Source organism: Pelobates fuscus, chromosome 5, assembly GCF_036172605.1.
Source record: "Pelobates fuscus isolate aPelFus1 chromosome 5, aPelFus1.pri, whole genome shotgun sequence".
Lineage (NCBI taxonomy): Eukaryota > Metazoa > Chordata > Amphibia > Anura > Pelobatidae > Pelobates > Pelobates fuscus.
This window is the reverse complement of record NC_086321.1, coordinates 372,625,403-372,649,939: the sequence shown is the minus strand read 5'-3', so window position 1 is coordinate 372,649,939 and position 24,537 is coordinate 372,625,403. Positions and strand designations below refer to the sequence as shown.

Here is a 24,537-nt window from a genome sequence, read left to right as displayed (position 1 = left end):
GATAGTAGAGATAGCTTATTTTCATGTTACGGATTACTGTGCCTCAGTAGAGCTAAATTCAGTAAGATGTGCGTCAGAACTTATGTCTAATGAGTAACCTAGCCTACCCTCACCTCCGTTCTTGCCCAATTTACAAGGTCTTCATGACCAAATTCCTTAAAATAGGAGCTATAGCTCAATTAGAAAAGTAAATTCTATTTACAAGAATTTAGATTTCTAATTGAGCTACAGCTCTTTTTTTGTGGACAAATAATGGTTAATTTATTCCGCAGGCCTTGATACCAATGTTTTAAAGATGAAAACCATAGTGAAAGCAGACATACAGGGTCTGAATATAGAGACATTAAAATGAAATCCATAGTAAAATGACAGTTTAAGGTTAAGTAAAAAGAAGAGAGTACTTTGAAAGATTAATGGGCTGCAATATGAGATGAGAGCCTCTGATATGGATTTGCCGTATGTGACTTTAACTGTCCGCTGATAGGACAAAGTAACAGAACATAATGAGAATTATCTAAATGCTAACCAGGTACATGCAGGAAAAAGAGGTTACAGTTCAATTTATGTAATCCCTATCAAATACGATTCAATTAAAATCCCATATCTAACAGTCCTGACGAAGGCAGAATGAAAATAACACGAACGTTAAAACAGTTCTTACAAATTAAACTTTAATATTTCCTGGCAAACGGGGAAATATGAAATAATGTCAGGTCGATGAAAGAAGAGACTTAAAACCTGATAGGTGGAAACTAAGAAACGTAATGATAGCCTGAGTCGATAACGGAGTTAATGAAGGTCATAAATGATGGGCGGAAGAGAGATTTAACCCTTTCAACTGCAATTATCTTTATACACGGCCACCTGTAGTACGATCAAGACAGCCTACCCATATAGACAGAGAACTTCCCATTGTATATACAATGTTACTGATTAAGAAATGGATCCCCTAAAATCTTGGTATTAGAGGGATTGACAAGGAATATGAAATAAAATAAAGTGTGTAATTGAGACCCTTAGATTTATTTGTCTTGCTTTCATTAGATTCCAGGCTGATGGTATACTCCTTCCATGTAGAACTGGGCAGACGGAAGATCCTTAGATGTTGTCGATGGGCAACTTCTATGATGCTTTGACATTCTAAACACAGGTGAAGCATAATGACAGTTGAAGTTCGACCACATCGGGGATCCCGGCCCTGTTAGAAGTCTCCAGTGTGGGGTTTAGGTTATAGTCTGAGCTGCCCCAAATTTACCGTTCGTGTTTCATTGCCTTCCTGCTTTTGTGTCTCTGTTCTTCTAAGATAAAGTTAAGAGACAAGAGAATATTGTTGGTTGTAAGGCAAAATTAAAGTGAACAAAGAAATGACAATGAAAGGCTTTGACTTGAATTCCGTTGTTGAAGAAATTGGTATTCTAAAAAAAAAAATCCTGGTCAGCTCTGTGTGATGCGCATTTACTTTAAATTACTATCTGAACCGAGTCGAGAAACTTCAATCCGTGTAAACACCTGTCACACGATACGAGTTGGTTGAGAGTCTTCGCTTTTATTTAAGTGACGGACGTTGCGTATTAAAAGTTGTTTACTATACATGACTGACAGAGCAGGGCGACTAGCAACGTTCATTTACTGTAAATACTTTTCAGAATAGAATTATTATGGAAAATTACACCTGCCAAATCTATAGATTTTGAAATATTTGTTTGCTATCAGTCATGTGTTATCTTAATAATAGATAGGAGTCAATTTACTGGGGCCATTCAGATATTTGGACAGCTAACAAACGTTCACATACACACATGCATGCAGATACATACGCACACAATTTCATAATACTGCATACGCTACTTTCCACCCCACCCCAATGGGTACTAATGTCAAAAGATGGGGGGGATGTACCATTGTCCACCTCACCCCCCCTCCAAAAGTAGGGCAGTTTGTCCTCCCGTTCCCAGATAGGGGTACCTAAACCCATGGCCAGACACCAAATAAAAACAAAATCCTACTTATCACCCTCACCTTAATAATAGGGAGGGTTCAATAAATCTAATACCTGTAATATAAAATATCACTTACCTAAATTATATACATATACACACTATTTATTTTAGTATTTATACATATACACACTATTTATTTTAGTAGATACACCCCCAATAAAAACACGAAAACATTGAATTATGCATATCTTTAAAAACAGCTTGCAAAAGCTGTAGATCTCTTGTCTGCAGCCTTTCCAAGCCCTCCTCTTCTAACCCCGCCCAGACTTTCTGTGGCTGTCCAATCACAGACTTACAGAAGCAGGCCAATGAGAAGCCTTTCCAAGGAAGGGGCTCTGGGTTTATTTGCCCTGTGCTAAACAACAAGGAAGTAACAGGACCCATTGTCTGATTGACAGCTAGGGGGGGTGTAAACAAGGTTAATTGATACAAGTGTAAATTTCATTCTCTACACATAAAGCTCTTAAGCAAGCTTCTTTTCTTCAGCTTCTAAAAAGGTGAAATAAAAATCCATGATAAATTGATGGTACTATTAAGGTAAAAAAAAATACCCGAACCGGGGGGGGAAAAAAACTACAAAAAATAAAATTAGAAAATGAAATCCACAACAGGAAAAGACTTAATAAAGGCTTTCCCGTGCTTTGAAATATCAATAGAATGCTCCGATTTGATTGGCTTATGACCCTGCTAGCATTTGCAGGGCTCACATTAATTTATTTATTTTGTGGGGGTGATTTGTGTTTTTTTATTGCATTTTTTCTGGTTTAGGTCTTTTTAATTTTAATAGTAATGTCTGTTTATTATTTATGGATTTTTAAAATCTGCTTACAAAAATAATTAATCCCCCATAATGCTCTTGGCAAAGCATCATGGGAGGTGTAGTCCAAACCATCTGGAGTGCTGGAGGTTGCCTATGCCTGGTATGTATCATGTCCCTGCAGTCTCATTGCTCAATCCTCTGCCATTTACGAGTTAAATCACTTTTATTTATGTTTATGCAGCCCTAACCACACTCCCCAGGCGGTGACTGACACAACCTGCATGAAATCAAATGGTTTTGTATCCAATCAAATATTAACTTGCTTGTTCTTAATTTTATCTCCTGCTCTGTAAATCAAACTATAATCACACACAGAAGGCTTTTGCAAGGTCTAGCAAGCTATTAACAGTGCAGTGAATAAGTAATTCGAAATGAATCAGACTGTGCAATAAAGTAAGTGTTAACATTAGATCTCACTTTGCAGGAAGTGTATAGGAAAGCTGTGTCAATAATATGTAAGGGGTATGCATAGTGCTGTATAAACAAAGTGATTTAACTCCTAAATGGCAGAGAATTGAGCAATGAGACAACAGGGGCATGATCTATACACCAAAACTGCTTCATTAAGCGAATTTTGTTTTGGTGACTATAGTGTCCCTTTAAATGAAAAAATATATATATATATAAAGATAGTTACTCTTAACGGACAGTCTGCTAGCTGTGTTTGTAAATATCAGCAGATATTTATTTGTAACTTCAAAGCATAATTTATTTTATTTTCTGCACAGCTTTATTACCTAATTTAGTAGATCACAAACCATTAGTATATTAGTATATTTTCCAAATTGAACTGTTACATTTTTTTTTTCGTGCACTTTAGCCTTGATTTAATATTTTTGGATAAGTTTTTTGCAAATGATCACAATCTGTCAGAAAAACTGTTTCAATGACACGTCTACAGAAGTCACTATTAAAGTCATTGGGAGATTTTTTTGTAGATAAATTATTAGATTATTTTTATTTTTTTATTTTTTTAACAGATTGTGATCCTTTGAAAAGTTTATCCAAAATATTCATTTGAGAGCTTTGTTTGAAACCGTGCTTGCTAATTATGGAGTGAATATTGTTTTGTTTGTAGTTTTGTTTTGTTTTCTTATTATCACTGAGTAAATATTTGTTACGGTGTTCAATATTGTAATGCCCTTCACACTCTGCTGTTTGAGTTTAAAAGAAAATTATTTTTTATTATTATTATTATTTAAATTATCTGTGTTGCCTCTACATGCTTTGTAAATCCATCTGCAACATATGCATATTCTTTAACATCAACCACATCACGTTATACCTGAAGACTCCTTTAACTCACTGCTAGAATGCATATTATGAGGTGCAATACTGACACCTGCTGGCAGTCCTGCAATTTGCAAGCCATAGTAAAAACAACCCATGAATGAGGTCACTATGCCTTTGTCTAAATGATTTGTAGAGCTAATATTGCCGAGGAGATCTAATGTTGATTTGGCTCTGGGGAAGCCTATCACCCTTTTTACAAGCGATATCAATATTTGTTAAGTATACGAAGACATATAGCAGTTTCCAATGGCTGACATGTTTTATGTTCATGTGTATTTTCCTGGTATTTTATTGATAGGTTAGTACAAAGACAGTGTACAGAATAGAATGAAAATACACACAAACCCACTTAGCTCACATTTTGTACACATCTGCAAAAAGAGTGATTACACTCGCACCTAGCTAAAACAATGCTGTATACAATAATATGCACACTAATCTTGTATATGCAGAGCTCGAACACACACTTGTTACACACATAATGAGCCAATGCTAACACATACACACACCTGACACCTAACACACAAACTTCTAACATACATTTTACACATATCAGGATCACGCATAACTAGCTCAACCTATTGCACAAACATCTTGCACACACTCGGACACTGAGCTTACATTAACAGATACACACACACTGTACACATATTGAGACTACACTAACAGACACACACACACTGTGCATATACTGAGCTTACACTAAAAGACACACACACTGTATACATACTGAGCCTACACTAACAGACACACACACACTGTGCATATACCGAGCTTACACTAAAGGACACACACACTGTACACACACTGTATACATATTGAGCTTGCACTAACACACACACACACTGTACACATGCTGAGCGTACATTAACAGACACACACACTGTACACTTACTGAGCTTTCACTACCAGACACACACTGTACAGTTACTGAGCTTCCACTAACAGACACACACACTGTACACATACTGAGCTTACACTAACACACACACACACACTGTACACATACTGAGATTACACTAACAGACACACACACACTGTACACATACTGAGCTTACATTAACAGACACACACTGAACACAAACTGAGCTTACACTAACACACACATACACTGTACACATACTGAGTTTACACTAACAGACACACACACACACACAGTGCATATACTGAGCTTACACTAAAAGACACACACACACTGTACACATATTGAGCTTGCACTAACAGACACACACGCACTGTACACATACTGAGCTTACATTAACAGACACACACTGAACACAAACTGAGCTTACACTAACACACACATACATTGTACACATACTGAGTTTACACTAACAGACACACACACACTGTGCATATACTGAGCTTACACTAAAAGACACACACACTGTAGACACACTGTACACATATTGAGCTTGCACTAACAGACACACACACACACACACACTGTACACATGCTGAGCTTACACTAACAGACACACACTGTACACATACTGAGTTTACAATAACAGACACACACACACACTGTACACATGCTGAGCTTACACTAACAGACACACACTGTACACATACTGAGCTTACACTACCAGACACACACACTGTATACATACTGAGCTTTCACTACCAGACACACACTGTACAGTTACTGAGCTTCCACTAACAGACACACACACTGTACACATACTGAGCTTACACTAACACACACACACACACTGTACACATACTGAGATTACACTAACAGACACACACACACTGTACACATACTGAGCTTACATTAACAGACACACACTGAACACAAACTGAGCTTACACTAACACACACATACACTGTACACATACTGAGTTTACACTAACAGACACACACACACACACAGTGCATATACTGAGCTTACACTAAAAGACACACACACACTGTACACATATTGAGCTTGCACTAACAGACACACACGCACTGTACACATACTGAGCTTACATTAACAGACACACACTGAACACAAACTGAGCTTACACTAACACACACATACACTGTACACATACTGAGTTTACACTAACAGACACACACACACTGTGCATATACTGAGCTTACACTAAAAGACACACACACTGTAGACACACTGTACACATATTGAGCTTGCACTAACAGACACACACACACACACACACTGTACACATGCTGAGCTTACACTAACAGACACACACTGTACACATACTGAGTTTACAATAACAGACACACACACACACTGTACACATGCTGAGCTTACACTAACAGACACACACTGTACACATACTGAGCTTACACTACCAGACACACACACTGTATACATACTGAGCTTAAACTACCAGACACAAACACTGTACACATACTGAGTTTACACTACCACACACACGCACACACACTGTACACATACTGAGCTTACACTAACAGAAACACACTATACACATACTGAGTTTACACTAACAGACACACACACTGTACACATACTGAGCTTACACTACCAGACACACACACTGTACAGTTGCTGAGCTTACACTAACAGACACACACACACACTGTACACATTCTGAGCTTACACATACACACACAGACACATACACACACACACTGTGCACATACTGAGTGTACACTAACACACACACACTGTACACATACTGAGCTTACATTAACAGTTACACACACACATTAAACTATAACCTAGCTTAACCTTTTTCATGTGATGCTCAATTTCCTTAACTGTGCAATAAAATATTCAGCAAGTGACATCACAGTCCTGTACAGTCTTGGCACATCTAGGGCAAACTATGTAAATGAGGAGGAAACATAAAATAATAATCCCAACATTCACACGGCTAACTTGAAAATAAGAGATATTCAGGGGGGAAAAACATGACCGATCCATTTAATTATTTTGGGTAATTCTCTGCCAGATATACACTGATCTGTTAAAGGTTCCTGTAGTGAAAAAAAACGTGGTTAATTTTTCGTTTGTCCTTTTATACAGCATAAAATAGCAGAAGGTTTAAATACTCAATAAAACTGTTCTTTTAGAATTGCATGATTGTAAATCATTGCACAAACTATTCCCTCTCTTAACAAGACAGAGAGAGCACAGCTTTATGATCAATACAGACAATACTAATAAATAGAATTTGTAAAATCTCTTCATATTTAATAAATTAATTTCATAAATATTGATCTGGAATACTTTTGCATTTAATTTTAAATTCTTGCAGGTTTAATAATAACAGTAATCTATTTTATATATATATATATATATATATATATATATATATATATAATATTTTTTTATGCATAACAATAAAGTTTAACCCCTGAGGTTATTATGTATTACGTAATGAAAATCTGTGATGTATCTATTGCAAATAACTACACATTTTGTTAATTGACTGGGCATGAAGGCATCTTCTTTACAGTAAGTATCAACATGATTGATACAGTGCTTTGTTAATTCAGTCCATGGACTTAACCCTGACCTTAACGTCCTGGACAAATATAATGCAGAACTTCACGATATCACTGTGGCTGTGAGGGGCCTTCCAAGGAAGAACTCAGTTTTATGGCAAACTGCTTCCAAATATGTTTGCCAAAAAAATGTAAAAGAGGCTCTTTGCATCACCACCACTATACTGAGTTGTAGTGGTTATGGTAGTTAGAATTCTACTTTAACCCCTTAAGGACCAAACTTCTGGAATAAAAGGGAATCATGACATGTCACACATGTGATGTGTCCTTAAGGGGTTAAAGTTAGACTGTAGAGAGCCAGCTGGATTTGTGTCTTTAACCCCTTAAGGACCAAACTTCTGGAATAAAAGGGAATCATGACATGTCACACATGTGATGTGTCCTTAAGGGGTTAAAGTTAGACTGTAGAGAGCCAGCTGGATTTGTGTCTTTAACCCCTTAAGGATCAAACTTCTGGAATAAAAGGGAATCATGACATGTCACACATATCATGTGTCCTTAAAGGGGTTAACGGCACACCATCATCAACATTTTTAATGGCTTCCATAATATACGAGATTTATTTTAAAATCACAACTTTTTCAAAAATTGGTATTTCAAAGAGTCCAATTTTAGATAATATTATTTTGTTAGTTACTACTGCCTTAGTTGCCTAGTCCCCTAATCCCTCTGCAGCGCAGCAATATACACTAAACCGCAGATGAGATTTAATGTATATAAATGCCAAGGTATAGTTTTGTGGTGAGCGATACACATGTAACTTGGGCCTCGATGTAATATTGTTGGGTACGCTTTCCAAATGATTCATTTGGAAAGTTTGGATAAACTTTTTAAATTATTTAATATTATGGAAAATATTTAAATTTTGTAATATTTAGATTTTTTTATGTATATATTATTGATTTATTACTTTTTTTTATGTATGATGTATATTTTGATATCTTAATATGTTGAAAAAATGTTCATCCAAAAATATTAAATCATTTGGAAAGCTTATCCAAAATATTAAATTGAGACCCACATTGGCAATGAGTTAGTGAAAACAATAAATGAGAAGGAATATAGCTATAGACAGCAGACTAGGCAGCAAAATGTATTTTCAGGTTACAATTAATAAAGTCAGTAAGGCATTGACATGCGAAAATATTATTTAGCAGCTTTATAAATAATTGGTAACACCCCATCTCAATATCTGGTGCAATATCGGGCATCTGTTTTAACGAAGGTTATTAATCTTCTTGAACCAATTGACATCAGAAAAGGGAGTTTCAGAAGGTATATGATAACATGTTTTCAAATACATACAGGCCAAGTACAAACAGTTCTCCGGTACCGTGTTTATTGACATGAATGTAGAGAGGACAAGCTGTTACCCATTCCAACTTGAAAAAAAGAGATTTCACCTATAGCAAAGGAAAAGGTTATTTACAGTAAGAACAATAAAGATGTTTTTTTGTTTGTTTGTTTTTTTAGATTTTATACAGATTTTGAATGCCTGGGTGATTTTTCTGAAGACATTAGATCAGGGATTTTATTGTTAATATGTGGATTAACAGCTTGTTGACCCAAAGGAGAAATCTACTGGCATATTTTGAGTCAAAGGGCATTTTTTTTCATTGTTGTGGCAAAATGGGGAATAGCTTTAAAATGTGTTTTTTTTTTTTTGCCTTCTTTTTGGTCAACAGCAGAAACATAGATGTGTAAAAGACTGAATCTCATGGACCTGAGGTTTTGTTTAGTCTATCTTACTATATAATGATTTATTTTATATCTTTCTTTGTTTCTCCGTATATAATTTTACAGTTTCTGTCACATCATTAATTAAGCTTCTCCGTCCCGTGCTAATGATTGTGCTTTCATTTAAAAAATCTTCAAATTGTATCGTGTGATCATTGACAAATAAGAAAGCTACAGAGAATTAATATTGCATCAGGGACTGTCAGAAAATAGTGTTGGTTAAAGCTTAGCTCCGATAGATCGAAATACTGTTATAAAAGATACAAAGTTTCTGCCACTTCAGGAAGCATCTGGTGATTCAATCGGGAACAAATCTCTTGCTGTGTCAATGTATCTGTCATCTTGTAGCTAAGGGAAACGGAAATCTGGTTTAAAACTTGGCTTCCATTTTCATATGGATAGAACATTTACAGGGTTTACAAGTAAATTTTACGTTTACGGTCAACATTCCCAACATTTCCAAATTGGAAAAATTCCCTGGCCCTAAAAAAGGTGCCGTCACCGTTTGGGGACTTTGCTGAATTCACAAAGTACCCCATAGGGACATTGCCGCTGGTGGTCCAGTTGCCAGGAGCAGATAAAGGTAAGTTTATGAACCTGAACCTCTCCTTTGTGGGTGCCACCATCTTGGTCCGGTGGGGTCCTCTTCAGCACCCACATCACTGATGTACTATCGCGCAAACCATGGGATCCTCCATAGACACAGGCAGTTCCTTGTATCAGTGGTGATGGCTGGAGGAATTGACACTTGGGTTCTGCCTTGTGTCAAAGAAAGTCACATGGAGGAGAAATACAGAGTAGTCCCTAGAATTGGGTTAGAATTTTTGTGAAATTCCAATACAGTCATAATGAGTCTTTTATAAAGCTTCTATCTTTATTAAATACTCCTTTATAATAAGGGCTGACAGTGCCACTTTAAATTTAAAATCCACTTTGAGTTCATTCTCACTCTGTATATAATTCTGAAAATGGGACTATATGGCAAGGATGCAGTTTTTGCACACGTAAATGTACATGAGAAGGAAGGGCAGTTGTAGCAATAAGAGAAATCCTCTCGGTATCAACGTTTTCAGGTTCAGTATACCAATAGCGGTCCTAATTCAGCTGATGTCTCGAAGTTCTAAAACTATTTTTACAGACGTGTTTCGACATATATTATAACAACTGCCCTACCAGAGACAGGACGCTGAACGCTGCAGGACTGAAATAAGGATAAGATATATTATGGTGGTGTTTTTTTATTCAAATGTGAGAGCCCAACTTTGCTTAATATTTAATTTTTATTTAATACATTTTATGGATTTTAAAAATCTTTTTACCCCTTTTTTTAAAATTTCTACTGTCTTTGCCCTCCATTTTATCTTTTTGGAATCACATGGCCAAGCACAAGGAGAGCCTCTACACCAAAGACAAAAACTAAAATGTATTGTACCAGTGTGAAAGACTCTTAACTTTAAATTGTATCTGTAATATACATAGGTAGCACGGTCTTTCTATAATTTTTGCTTTTGCTGGTATAGGATAGTGTTTGTATGTGTTTTATTCTGCATTTCGATTTATGCTCTTGGTGTTTATTTTGTTACTTGGCCTGGCGTTCCGGCTTTGCTGGATAAATGGGAGATGTTATCCCTATTGAACATGTTAATTCTTAGAGCCAGTGTTCGAGACTCTTGTCCACATCAGGGCATTAACAGCTGTTAATATATACATATCTTGTGTTCAAACCATCTACACTACCTGGTGATTTCTTATATATATCCTGTTTGCGGAGTTGCCAGGAATATTGCATTGTATACAATAGGAGGGTGTAATAGAACCTTTAAAGAGCCAATCTGACCAATCAATATTTTTTGCTTGAGCCAGGATTTTATTGGCTCTTTGCATAAGTACAGTACTCAAAAAAAGAAGGCATCACAGTGTTGGTATATGATATATATTTTTCATATGAAGCCCACCTTTTCCCTCTTTGTATATGTTGGTGTATACTGGATGGATGAAGTATTTTATAGTGTTTTGAAGGTTTTGTGTTGCCTTGACACATTATCATTTTGTTAAGATTTTATACTGTGTATAAATATAAGTACCAGCACCAAAGACAAATCAGACAGCTAGTGATGTATAGCCACCTCTCCAGAGTCATCGGTGGAAACTCTGTACAGTCTTTCCAGCGGTCCACTTGTAACAGTATCACTTGGGTGTCTTTGCAGTATTGCAACTGTAATAAATGTTCTCCAAAGAGAACACTACAGAATCCAAGATGGAAAAAAAACGCCATTTATTAAACAAGCTAGTCCGGAGGTCACTAGAAAAGGCAGGATGCAACTCAGATAGTCTGTTCCCGGAGTGGATGCCTCTCAGCACTATAACAACCCAACTTTAACGTGTTTCAACCTCAAAATGGACTTTCCCAGGAAGAAGGTTGTGGCGGAACCCGCCTCACCACTGGGCATTGGAGAGGCCTGGCTGCCCACCTCCTACCTGCTGACTATGGTCCCTGGTAAATTTGTACTTTTGAATGCAATATTTGGGCATGTGGTATTTTATATTGCTGCTACTGGCCCTTTAAGGGCCATCCGTGGACATATTATGACTTTTAGGAACAATGCCCCTTTAAGACTGTGTAGCAGATTGCATTCAGGCTGTCTTAAATATTATGTATGTTATTATGTGTTCGGTAAATTGTATATGTGTATGCAGAATTCGTCTGATTGTTCGGTAGAATCACTCCATTCATTATATTGAGTGAAACTACCGAACAACCAGACCACCCAGGAATAAGTGTGCCTCCAATTACCGTTTGCAACAATGTTGCAAATGGGTAATTGGCCATTTATGTAATGTGTTCTTCGTCATCTGGGTGGCCGCCATTCGGGAAACAAACACGTGACGACGGCCATCTTAAACTCCCGAACAGCGGTGTTTTGCCGTCGAGTGTCTGAAACTAAAATCGGACACTCCAGCAATTCGTGTAGAAACTACCGAACGACCCGACGTTCGGTAGAAAGAACCCCACGAACAAGGGGATTCATTCGAATCCTCCCCAGGCTCCATAACCCAAGCAATTCATGTGTTTTCATTCCCTTTTCTGTGACCGACCGCAGGGCCAAAATACATGGAACTATTTTCGGATACTTTTGCCATGCGGTCGGTCAAAACTTTAACCCTCCATAATTCCCGAACCCCTGGTCCGATCTGGGTGATTTTTGTATATGTGTCTCACCCAGATCAGGGCTACCAGGGGATGTAACATTTAAAGGGGTAACCCTATGTTTAGGGGTACATCCAGAAACCCAAGGAATTTGTGTCTGGAATAATGGGATTATGTGTCACACTAAGAGGAGGAGATGTGTGGGAGGTAACTGGTACATTATTGGCTGTGGTACTAATTGTTGTGGATCCCTCCCTTGCATGGGAGAATGTCTTAAAAGGAGGTTATGTGAATAAATCTGTTCCTGCTTAACCCTCAAAGTGAAGTGTCGTCTCATTATTGGGGGAGGAATTATTGTATGCTGTTCGAGTGTAAACCTATTCGCATGGTTTGTCCTATTCGGCTGTATACAGCATTCATATGCTTGAGAGAATTTATATGTTTCTCCGGTTCGGTGGCTGTGGTGTCTGCTGCAGTGCTTGGAGTCCTCAGGAAGTGCTAGGAGCATCCTTCAACGGAGGTACCCAGTCGGGGTGCCCGTCGATCCGTTACAAAGGTTCCTGTGTTTCTCCTACTTTCTCGGTTCAAAACTCCAGAGTGATGTTTATACATGGCTTGTTGTTTGAATTGACTGTTTCAATGACTGTCAGAAGGATTTTTTTAAGATATTAAAAAAATTGATAACAGTGTTCATTTAAGTATTTCATATGCATGCGTGAACTCCTCTTTAACTGTCCAAGATGGTAGATTTGAGGAAGTGATGGCCATGGGGTCTTTGTTTTTGGCTTAGAAATAGTCTATGATTAGTTTCATAAAGGCTGTGATGAGCATTGGTTCCTGTGGGAAGAAGGGAAGAGATGTGTGATGAGCATTGTTTCCTGTGGGAAGGAGGGAAGAGATGTGTGATGAGTATTGGTTCCTGTGGGAAGGAGGGAAGAGATGTGTGATGAGCATTGGTTCCTGTGGGAAGGAGGGAAGAGATGTGTGATGAGCATTGGTTCCTGTGGGAAGGAGGGAAGAGATGTGTGATGAGCATTGGTTCCTGTGGGAAGGAGGGAAGAGATGTGTGATGAGCATTGGTTCCTGTGGGAAGGAGGGAAGAGATGTGTGATGAGGATGACAAGCATAAGGGGAGCCGTGAAGAGAGGGCTCTAATGTGCATGAAAGAAGCTAGAATGGTAATTGGGATAACCATGATGGGCAGTAAGGATGTTATAGGCATTAGGATCTAGTCATGGACATAGTTGGGGTCAAACCTTAGTGAGTTTTATTTCTGTAAAGCTCTGTTACAGTAGCACACTCTTACGGCACATTATTGTGAGTTTTATTATTGTGACACTTTGAGATGGAGCTAGACAGGACACAGATATGTATGTCCTTGGATCCGTCGTTGGATACGGTTTACACTATAATAACCTGCTTACTTCATCTTCTGCAAATTGTCCTTGGAATTATAAATGTTACCAACTAAAATACAGCTGTGACTCTATGGGGATTATATTGAATTTTAATTGCTTGCTGTTTATTTCAGGGCATTTCTTCAGTCTAATGATAAATAAATAATAACTAAATGAAATCTCCATATTAATGTTTCTGCTTCCTTTAGCATGAAGTACTAAAGTATTTTGTGAGAGACTTGTTACTGTAACTGTCAGCAATTACCATAGAGAGGCAGGACGGCAGGACTGCAACTTAAGATCTCAAATGTAAATGGTTGGTGTCAACCTGGCACGTATGGATGGCCATACACTGAGCACGGGTGTAACCGTTCATATATGGCCTTAAATGCCCTGAATTTTCATTACAGGGACAGAGGAAGTGCGGACATTACTGTACTTGCTCTACACTTTCCCTCAGTTCTTTCTGACACCGGGTGACAGAGCTGGTTTGTTGGATGACAGGGAGAAGTGATGGAAAGCCGTAAAACACATTTGTACAATATACAGATTATGGAACAGCGCACACACACAAAAAAAAATACTGTTTTGATTTTCTGTGCACATTCAAGTTGTGAGACTTGGGAGGTCTGGAGGGGAATCGTAGGTTTGAATGAAGCTTTAAGGAAGCTGACAGTACCTCTCTATGGTATATCTGGTTTGTTTTGATGACAAAATGGCAGCAACGTCTTCACTAAGATTCTTCACATAAAGAAGGAAAGGGCTAGACGAATGGATCATATACTTGGTAAACTATAGGAAAAGATATAATAATTTAATGAGTATGAGGTAATCCAAAACAAAATAATAGAATGATTGACCACTTAACAAGAAAGTGCAATTTTAATGAAATATACGTATATCTTTCAATGACCTTTCTCTTTAATAAGAAGTTTTGGCCTCATACGACATGAACACAATGAGACACGCGTGACTCATGTAATTCATTCCAACTGCACAATTGATACAATCATTTAAAAGGAGCGAATACAATGCGTACTTTCAAAGGCACAGCTTCGGATTTCTAGAAAACCTGTTTTAAAGGAAAAGGAAATGTTTAAGAAAATAAAGCCTTGTGTTATTAAGAGATGATAGGGATTGCATATTAAATAACGTATTTAAGAGGTCATCCACGGGGAAATGTGATGACTTTGATCCTCATCGAGCAGATTTCCAGAAGGGAATATTTCATGAAAGATTAAAAACCGCTGTATTCTTGGATTGCTTGTATTTTCTGAAACAGAACTGCAAGAGAAAAGGCACTTCTGTTTTGTATGACCCAAAGCATAAAGAGGTCAATCCTTCAGAGAAATCTCTTCTGACACATACATTTAAATGAGGAGTTCTTTAGGTTCACTAAGCAGATAGCTGGGCTGAAACAGTTTCCAGGTTCCAGTTTTTTGTCTGTTTGTCTGAAGCCATTTCAAATTGTTTTAGAAAATTCATAAAAAATTAACTTGGGTCTTTCTTCTTTGATCAATGAGCTGTTACAGACAGACTCACATCAACAATGTTATCATTTGAATGTTCTGTTTTTCCAAAAGCATGTTTTGAAAATGTCAACGGAATCTGATCAAACAACTTCGTTAGGCAGAATATTCCACTCAATGTCTCAGTGGATCACCTTTAGACCTTTTTAAAGTCCTACTAATGAGCAGATCTGAGAACTGTTTGTACATATTTGTTTTATATATTTGTATATTGTTTCCATATTCCCTTTTTTACAAAGATAAACAAATTAGTTTTCTTCTCTTTTTAAGGAACTAAACTATTTCACTTAACTTATTAATTGGGTAGCTTGCCTTTGAACTTTTTCTAGTTCCATACAATCCTTCCTTATCACAGGCACCCAAAATTGTACCATATATTAAAGGTACAAATACTATTTTCATTACATGAATGAATACCTTTTTTATGCTTGATGTTACCTTACTGACCTTGTATATAATTATCCTCAACTAATTCTGAGAGTGGTTGTGCAATGTATCCCAAAATGTCCAACTTTACATTTATCTACATTGAATCACCTCTGCCCCTTGTCTGCCCAGACCCCCCATTTCTCCAGATTCCCCTGTAAAGAAGTAATATCTTCGTAGACTTTTTCTCACCAAATATCATGTCGTCTACAAACACATGGCTTTCAATGCGTCCATGCGTGTCTTTCGATGCACGCTGTATGATATCAGCCCCTTAAGCGTTAAGAAACCATGTTCTTTTGTAAAACCACTTCCAAAACGAGAATTAAACTATGCTTCTGCCAAAGAAAGAGAGAGGTTTATAAAAGTAACCTGTGAAACTTCTGAGGGTCATAAAACTCTGCGTGCATGTTTGAGTGTCTGTCCATGTTTACATGTGTTTGTGTGTGTATGTACATATGACAGGGACGTCAATTGACGATTTTAGGCACACCGACTTTGGCAGGACAGTCCTGAATTTGTGGGTTTGCTCTCCAAATGCGATACAGCAGATACCAAGTCCCCACAAAACACACTGTGAGCACATTATTAAAAAAAGTTTGTGCTACACAAACTATTCTCTTGGCATTCATTCAACACGTTGGGAGTTAATTTGGAATAAATGCAGCTCATTAACTCTTTCATACCCACTATCTGACCACTGTCATGGCTTGGCCAGTAAACCTTGTAAGAACGTGAATTACAAGATTATTCATTAAAAGATAAAAGAGAAGTGGAACCAGGACAGAGCCAGTACATACTTAATATGCTCAATTTACCACTAGTCCAGATTTTAAAAATGTATTAAGTGTTACTTAATGAATTCTGTCTTTAATCCAACAATTTGACAAAAGTTGAGTGTACAAGCATCTGTATACCTAATCTAGTCTGCCTTGACGTTGGCAGGCAGGCATTCCCTCCAATGGCCATTGGAGCAACTAAATGACCTCCATTTGTCTAAATATACATAGGGATTAGGGAGAGAGCGCAGGTAACTTTTTCTTTTCTTTGGTTTTTACTATATATTGGGGCTGATGTGTACTGTAGTCCTTGCTGCCGGCCCAGTAGTAATGGGAGTGAGCGCAGGACTTCTCTTTTTGTAATCTATACTTCTATTTGCCTTACAGTGCAATTAAGTTAGTTTGGCTAGATCTGCCTTTTATAAAACTATGATATAAAACCTTGATGATTTTTATGGACGTTGACACACAAAAACTTACTGAATGCTTTCTCGTAGTAAACCTTCAAATGATTCCCTAAATACTCATGTTAATCTCACAGGACTTGCATTTCTTGTATGTAATTTTGATCCCACATCTACTTTTTGGGATTCCATTGGTACATACAAGAGTCTTAAAAAATCTAAAACACAGTGGTTTGCACTGCACTGAGCTCCCTAAGTACCCATGGGTGACTACCATCTGGCAATGGGGCTTAGTTTACATTAATGTTGCTTAGTCACACTTTGTCCTTTGTCATCCAACCATACATTTGCTGTAAGATGATACGTGTCTACTGCCATTCATTTGTTAATTATTTACCATATCTAGAATAATGTTTGTTTGGACCACATATGTGTTTTAGTGTGAACTAGAAAGTAAGAAACCCAAACTGGTCTTGTAGTAAATGGCTTACACTTATTCACAAATAGCTGTGAGTAGTCATAATTCATTTAGTCATTTAACATGCGTTTTCCTCCCTTACCTCTAGTTGTGAACTCAAAAATACCGATGTACATTTCTTGGAATTTTAAAATGATAGAATGTATGAGTCTTTATTAAACCACTTTCTGCCATATGAATATTGATCATGATTATTGTGTTTTTATGAACTTTTAATATACAATGTCATAATTCCCTATGATTTCCTATAGTTCATTGTTTGAATTGTAAAATTATTCACACGTGTTGGTGACAGTGACAATAACTGTATTTGTCTTTTGTTTTCCAGCACAACAAAATTCACCAAAAATCCATGAAGGCTGGTGGGCATACAAAGAGGTTGTACAAGGCAGTTTTGTACCAGGTAGTAAACCTTATGTATAAATCGCTAACACTTGTGTCTGTATGAATTACTGCATTAAGAAATGGAGTTGATGTTTAAACTATGCATGTATCACGTACTAAATTAAATGTGTTCTGTTTATATCAAAATAAATACAAATATACCATACCTGCCAGGGTCATATCTTAAAATATTCTCTCTGCATCAATTTCATCTTTTATTACATATAACATCTGGGAAATGGTCATGGTACAGTTCCAACGGCAGGACTTACACTTTCCTTGTCCTGCCCTACTTTGGACAAAAAAAAAACAAGCATTCACAGATAAGCACCCTCCTGTGTATTGGAAGTCTTCAAGAGTGCAGTAATATTTGCTTTTATTTTTGTGTTATTGTTACTTTTAGAACATATTTTTTTTTTACCAGCACCTGAATATCCTTCAGTGTTATTTTATGGTTTTCTCTCATATAATAAGTCATTCGGGGGGGGGGGGGGGGATATTAAGTTGTTTGTGCAGTTCCCACCATTACCCAGCGTTTAAAAAAAATGTTAATCCTTTTCTTTTAAATAAGAAGAAAATATTTGCATGATATAGAGTGTTAACAATATTTTTCAAGTTGTTTATGGACCTCTCTTATAAATTATGAAATTAAGGATTACAGTTAATGGCAAAAAAAGTAATTTATAGAAAAGCAATCTTTATATTTGTAATGAGCAACTTTTCGTGGTAGGCCAATACTCGTTGTTTCACAATAAAAAGGTTTGGTTTATTTTGGAGAGATTACATCATGACTCCAGCGCACATGCACCGCATCATAAAAAGGGGTGTGGACACTGCGGCCAGCATCAGAGATACCAGGCAGGGCCTTGAAATTGACAGTCTGCTTGATCGGAACACCACATGATTGGTGGACTCGTAGAGTAGCATGGGAACTCCTTACAAACAGTCTCAGTGCAGATGAGAATGAAAAGCGGTTGGCTACAAAAAAAAAAAACAGAAAAGGAAAACAAGGAGAGGAAGAGGTGGTTCTGGGTCACAGTACAAGAACATTTCTCATAAAGAAGAAACATGTCAAATAAGTAGAAGAGATGTTACTAACCTTTCGAGAGTTGCCCATTACAGAATATTCTTTGTCGTCTAGGAGATTATCCCCGGTGTGGATGTTAACATCTTTGAAACTTTGATTGATGTTGGTAAATTTAAAAGGAAACTTACAGAGAAAAAGGTTTTCCTTTCTGTAAGAATTCAATTAGAATCTTGTGAAGACAATTCTCTGGATGAGGGGGAAATATATACTCAAATAGATAATAAAGTGCGTACAGTGGTGAAATGTTGACAACCCTAACAATCTTAATTTTAGGGATTTATGTTATTTGACAGATTAAGAGGACCTTCTTGCGGAGGGTAAAACAGTAGATCATCAGAGCGGCTATACAGGTCCTAAACCTCAATCAGTATTTAATCCTACCTTCAAGAGATGTTGTGGAATGTAAATTTTTAAGACATGTAGAAAAAGATCTACTCTATATAAAAAGGTGAAACAGAGCAACAAAAATGCAAATGTAACCTTTCTGTAAAAACTCTAAACTCTAAAAGCTAGCTGAGCATCATGGGAAATGTAGTCCAGAAATAATTTATGGTGTCAAGGTTAGTCATCACTGGCTTAGAATTATCTTCAGGTTTCCTATCAGAAAAGAAACAAGATGATATACTTAGACATGTTTATTACCTTCCCAAGATACACAACTAATTAATTCATTAATACTGCAGGACATCCCATAATATTTGGGATAGGTTCCCTTAATTAAGGTTTCTCGGAATTGCTTGACTTCCAACTTCAGCCATTAATTAAAAACTCCAAAAGTTATCTGATGGATATGAAGCATGTTCTTATGCTGTTAGCTACTTTAGAATGTAAGGCAACCTACTTATGGCTGACATTATGGTTTCTCAATTGTTAAGTACATTTTCAGATTTTACTCCAGACATGAGTGTATACATAGTGGATTGTTTTTCATTTCTTTTAACACAAAATTTTATTTTTAATGTTTGATGGCAATTTTTATCTCCTAAGGTGTGGCACAGCTATGGGGTTACGTTTGCCCCCTCAAAGCTATACAACAATTATATGATCATTTGGGAACTGTGCCACATCTTTGGTTATGATAATAATCATTCCCACATTGTCTAGTATGGTCAATATATTATACAATATACAATTATATGTACAATTTACTCTTTATTTGAGATGGAAATGAAAAAAACATGCATAGAATAATGCTAATCATTTAGACAACTAAGATTGGAATCTGGCTTTTTCCAAAACAATTGGAATAGACCTCTGTTAACTTTTTTGGACTTTTACTTAACTTGGGACCCAGAAACTAAAATAAATTCACACTAGAGGATGTTGGAAAAATATAGCAAGAAATAATACTCTAAGGGCAGATAGTGGTCACCCATCATATACTTTCAAAGCTATATGTAGGGGAGTTTATTAGACTGCCAATAGGGTCTATTAAGTACCGATAGGGTTATTATTCAAACCAAAATTCTACAGTGACTAATATAAAACACTACACAGTTAAGGAGAAAAAATAAATAAAACATGAGTTACTCTGACTTGGTATTTACCTTTGATTATGAGATGGGGTTACGAAATTGCGCATGAAATTGGGAACATTTTATATTAATTAATGTTTAAGAAAATGGCAACTTTCAGCATTTACAATTGACAATATGTTACACTATAATGGAGAGCTATGAATAGTTTACTGAAGAAGACTAATGAATGCAGAAATTGCTCTGACTGTATTTACCTTTGATTAGGAGATGGGGTTACGAAATAACTCATGTAGTTGGAAACATTGTATACTAATTAATGTTTAAGAGACTGGCTGAATGGTTTTCTAACATTGCATTAAAACTTTTTTTCTCATTTACTATATAGTTTATTTATTTAATTAATCATCTCTAGTGATTATTACCCAGTCTGTCTTCTGGTTTGCTCTGTAATTGGTTTGTTACCTGGATCCAATGTGTGGATTCTGTTGCAGGCACTAAGTGGAGTTCGGTTTTATTTATAAAATCGAAATTTTGTTTGTGTTTTGTGCACATATTTTTAGCTTTTTTTGTGGATGAACAATTTGATCCAATATTGTGAATGAGGTTCACCGTGTTTTCAGCCATGTTGTTCAATGTATGAATAAACCGGTACTTCTAAGGATTTGCATCAATGAAGATGTCTATTGTTTGAAAACCTTCTGGTTTTTCATTTGGCAGTTTGTGATTATGGAACTGCACGACCATCACTTGGAACATGTAATTGTGCCACAGAAGGAGATGTTTACCTTTTAACCCCTTAAGAGCAGAGGCAATTGTACACGTTCTGATCGAAAAAAAATCAAAACAAAATCTGGAATTTGAGTATATAGAAACCTAGAATGTGACGGCAGATAAGAACCATTCGGCCCATCTAGTCTGCCCAATTTTCTAAATACTTTCATTAGTCCCTGGCCTTATCTTAAATCTAGGATAGCCTTATGCCTATCCAACGCATGCTTAAACTCCTTTACTGTGTTAACCTCTAGCACTTCCCCTGGAAAGCTATTCCATGCATCCACTATCCTCTCAGTAAAGTAATACTTCCTGATATTATTTTTAAACCTTTGTCCCTAATTTAAGACTATGTCCTCTTGTTGTGGTAGTTTTTCCTTCTTTTAAATATAGTCTCCACCTTTACTGTGATTCCCTTTATGTATTTAAATGTTTCTATCATATCCCCCCTGTCTCGTCTTTCCTCCAAACTATACATGTTAAGATCCTTTAACCTTTCCTGTAAGTTTTATCCTGCAATCCATGACCCAGTTAGTAGCCCTTCTCTGAACTCTCTCTAAAGTATCAATATCCTTCTGGAGATACGGTCTCCAGTTGTCACGTATGCATCCGCTTATAAAAATGTGGTTAATGACATTTACTGTCCACACAGGAAAAGTTGTGCTGAGCAGCAACCAATTCCACAGAAGGGTTAATGCTGAGCAGCAGTTATGCAAATGGGAACCTGGTAACTGCTTTGGGGTCAAAGGCCGGTTACAGCCTATCAGATCTAGAGGAGGGGTATTTAGGCCCAGTTCTCATCCTGCTCAGTGCCCTGTCGTGGTTTCCCTTGTGGTTGTCCGAGAGCGCGTTATTGATGCTGGTAATTCTGGTTATTTGACTTCCCTGTTTTCTGGCATCCCTGACTCCTGGCTTTTCCTTATCGCTGTGTCTCTTTCTGTGTCCCTTGACCTCGGCTATTCCTGACTATTCTTTGGTACGTTAGTCCGGCCATTCTAAGGTCCAGTATACGTTACCTATCAGTCCTCTGTGTTACACAATTATATGTGCTGGATCATACTGTAATCCTGACACCAGTACTGCGTACAATACTCCAAGTGAGGTCTCACCAGTGTTCTGTACAATGGCATGAGCACTTCCCTCTTTCTACTGCTAATACCTCTCCCTATACAACCAAGCATTCTGCTAGCATTTAATTACTCCACAAACTACAAACTAAAAGAGAACTTAAAATCAGAATATATCATTAAATCAGAAACAGCAAAGCAAACATTGATATCTACACACTTCAGAGAATGTGTAGGAGGCTATTCATCTTTTTTCTCTTATATGAGATTTGAAACGTATAGACTAGGTCTCATTAGGCAATCTACAAAAACATCTATTGAAAAGGGAAATGTTCTGGATATTTGTATTGTATACTCGGGCTCCTGATGGTCTTAATTTAGAGTGGGTTGTTAACCAGATTTTTCAACATTAAATAAGGTTTTACGTGAATTACCAATTTTCCTTGTGAAATCCTTATGAAATAATGTTAGACATTCTTGCACATTATTGTTATATAACATATAATGTATAGAGATCTCATGTATACACTACTGAGTTGGAAATAGATTCATGTTTGCATGTAAATTGAAAAAGGTGCTTTTACTTTTAAACATCAAGAAAATAAATAGACCCCATCCCAGCTTTGGATGGGGGAGATGACGACTGCGCAGATGAAAACCAATAACCCGCTGATAGATGTGACCATCCAGATCTGGTGTGCCATACGCTACTGACTCCAGCTGACCACCAACCCCAATGCTCTATTACTGGTACTATACAAATTGAACCTCGCTGGAGGCCTCAAGTCCCAGGATTGGACCTGTCTACAAACCTGGTGCTCCAACAGAAAACTCAAGCCCTTACCTGACATATCCCTGAGAGGTACACATACGGGCTTGGATCGCTTACGATACTGTCAACTGCAAACCTACTACTCATCCATCAGGTCTAAACCCCTAATACACAGGCAACAAACGCAATTTGAGGCATTCTGCTTGCAGAATAATTGTAATTGGTTAACTCAAGACAATGTGCTGCAGCAACTAAAGAAAGTTAATATAAACAAAGCTCCAGGGCCTGACGGTATCCATCCACGTGTACTTAAGGAACTAAGTGTAGAAATAAGTGAACCTCTGTTTTTAATCTTTCAAGATTCTTTTCTTTCAGGAAGTGTTCCGGAGGATTGGAGGAAGGCAGATGTGGTTCCTATATTCAAAAAGGGTTCAAAATCCTTGCCTGGAAATTATAGACCTGTGAGCTTAACTTCTGTGGCTGGTAAAATATTTGAAAGGTTATTAAGGGATAATATTCAAGAATTCCTTGAGAAGAATATGGTTATCAGCAAAAATCAGCACGGTTTTATGAAGCACAGGTCATGTCAAACTAACTTGATTGCGTTCTACGAAGAAGTAAGTAGAAGTATAGATCAGGGTGTTGCAGTGGATGTGATCTATTTGGATTTTGCCAAGGCATTTGATACAGTTCCACACAAAAGATTAGTGTTCAAACTCAAGGAAATCGGTCTCGATGAAAATGCTTGTTCTTGGGTAGAACATTGGCTTAAAAACAGAATACAAAGAGTTGTCGTTAATGGTAAATTTTCAAGCTGGACAGAGGTGGCAAGTGGTGTCCCTCAGGGGTCTGTTCTGGGTCCCCTTCTATTTAACATTTTTATAAATGATCTTGAAGACAGCATTGAAAGTCATGTTTCAGTGTTTGCAGATGACACAAAACTTTGTAAAATAATACAATGTGAGCAAGATATTACTTTGCTGCAGAAGGATTTAGATAGACTGGAGGACTGGGCACTCAAATGGCAGATGAAATTTAATGTTGAAAAATGCAAAGTTATGCACTTCGGCGTAAAGAATACACAAGCAACGTATACCCTTAATGGAAGCGAATTAGGGATAACAACACACGAAAAGGACTTGGGAATTGTTATAGACAACAAACTATGCAACAATGTGCAATGTCAATCAGCAGTGGCCAAGGCCAGTAAGGTATTGTCATGCATGAAAAAGGGCATTCATTCTCGGGACGAGAATATCATTTTGCCTCTCTATAAATCACTGGTAAGACCACATATTGAATATGCTGTGCAATTTTGGGCACCTGTTCTAAAGAAGGATATCATGGCACTAGAAAAAGTGCAGAGGCGGGCTACAAAATTAATAAAAGGAATGGAACATATCAGCTATGAAGAAAGGTTAACAAATTTAAACCTATTTAGTTTAGAAAAACGTCGCCTGAGAGGGGATATGATAACATTATACAAA

At 37.1% G+C, this 24,537-nt stretch overlaps 1 protein-coding gene across 1 annotated transcript in view; it reads left to right on the top strand.

Annotated features, from left to right (window-relative positions):
• The window catches only part of CA10 (carbonic anhydrase 10), a 157,869-nt gene that overhangs the window by 67,990 nt on the left and 65,342 nt on the right, over positions 1–24,537 (top strand). Inside the window, exon 3 of the mRNA XM_063456229.1 lies at positions 17,820–17,894. Within this exon, the coding sequence (XP_063312299.1) occupies positions 17,820–17,894 (75 nt within the window). The remainder of the gene's footprint in view (positions 1–17,819; positions 17,895–24,537) is intronic.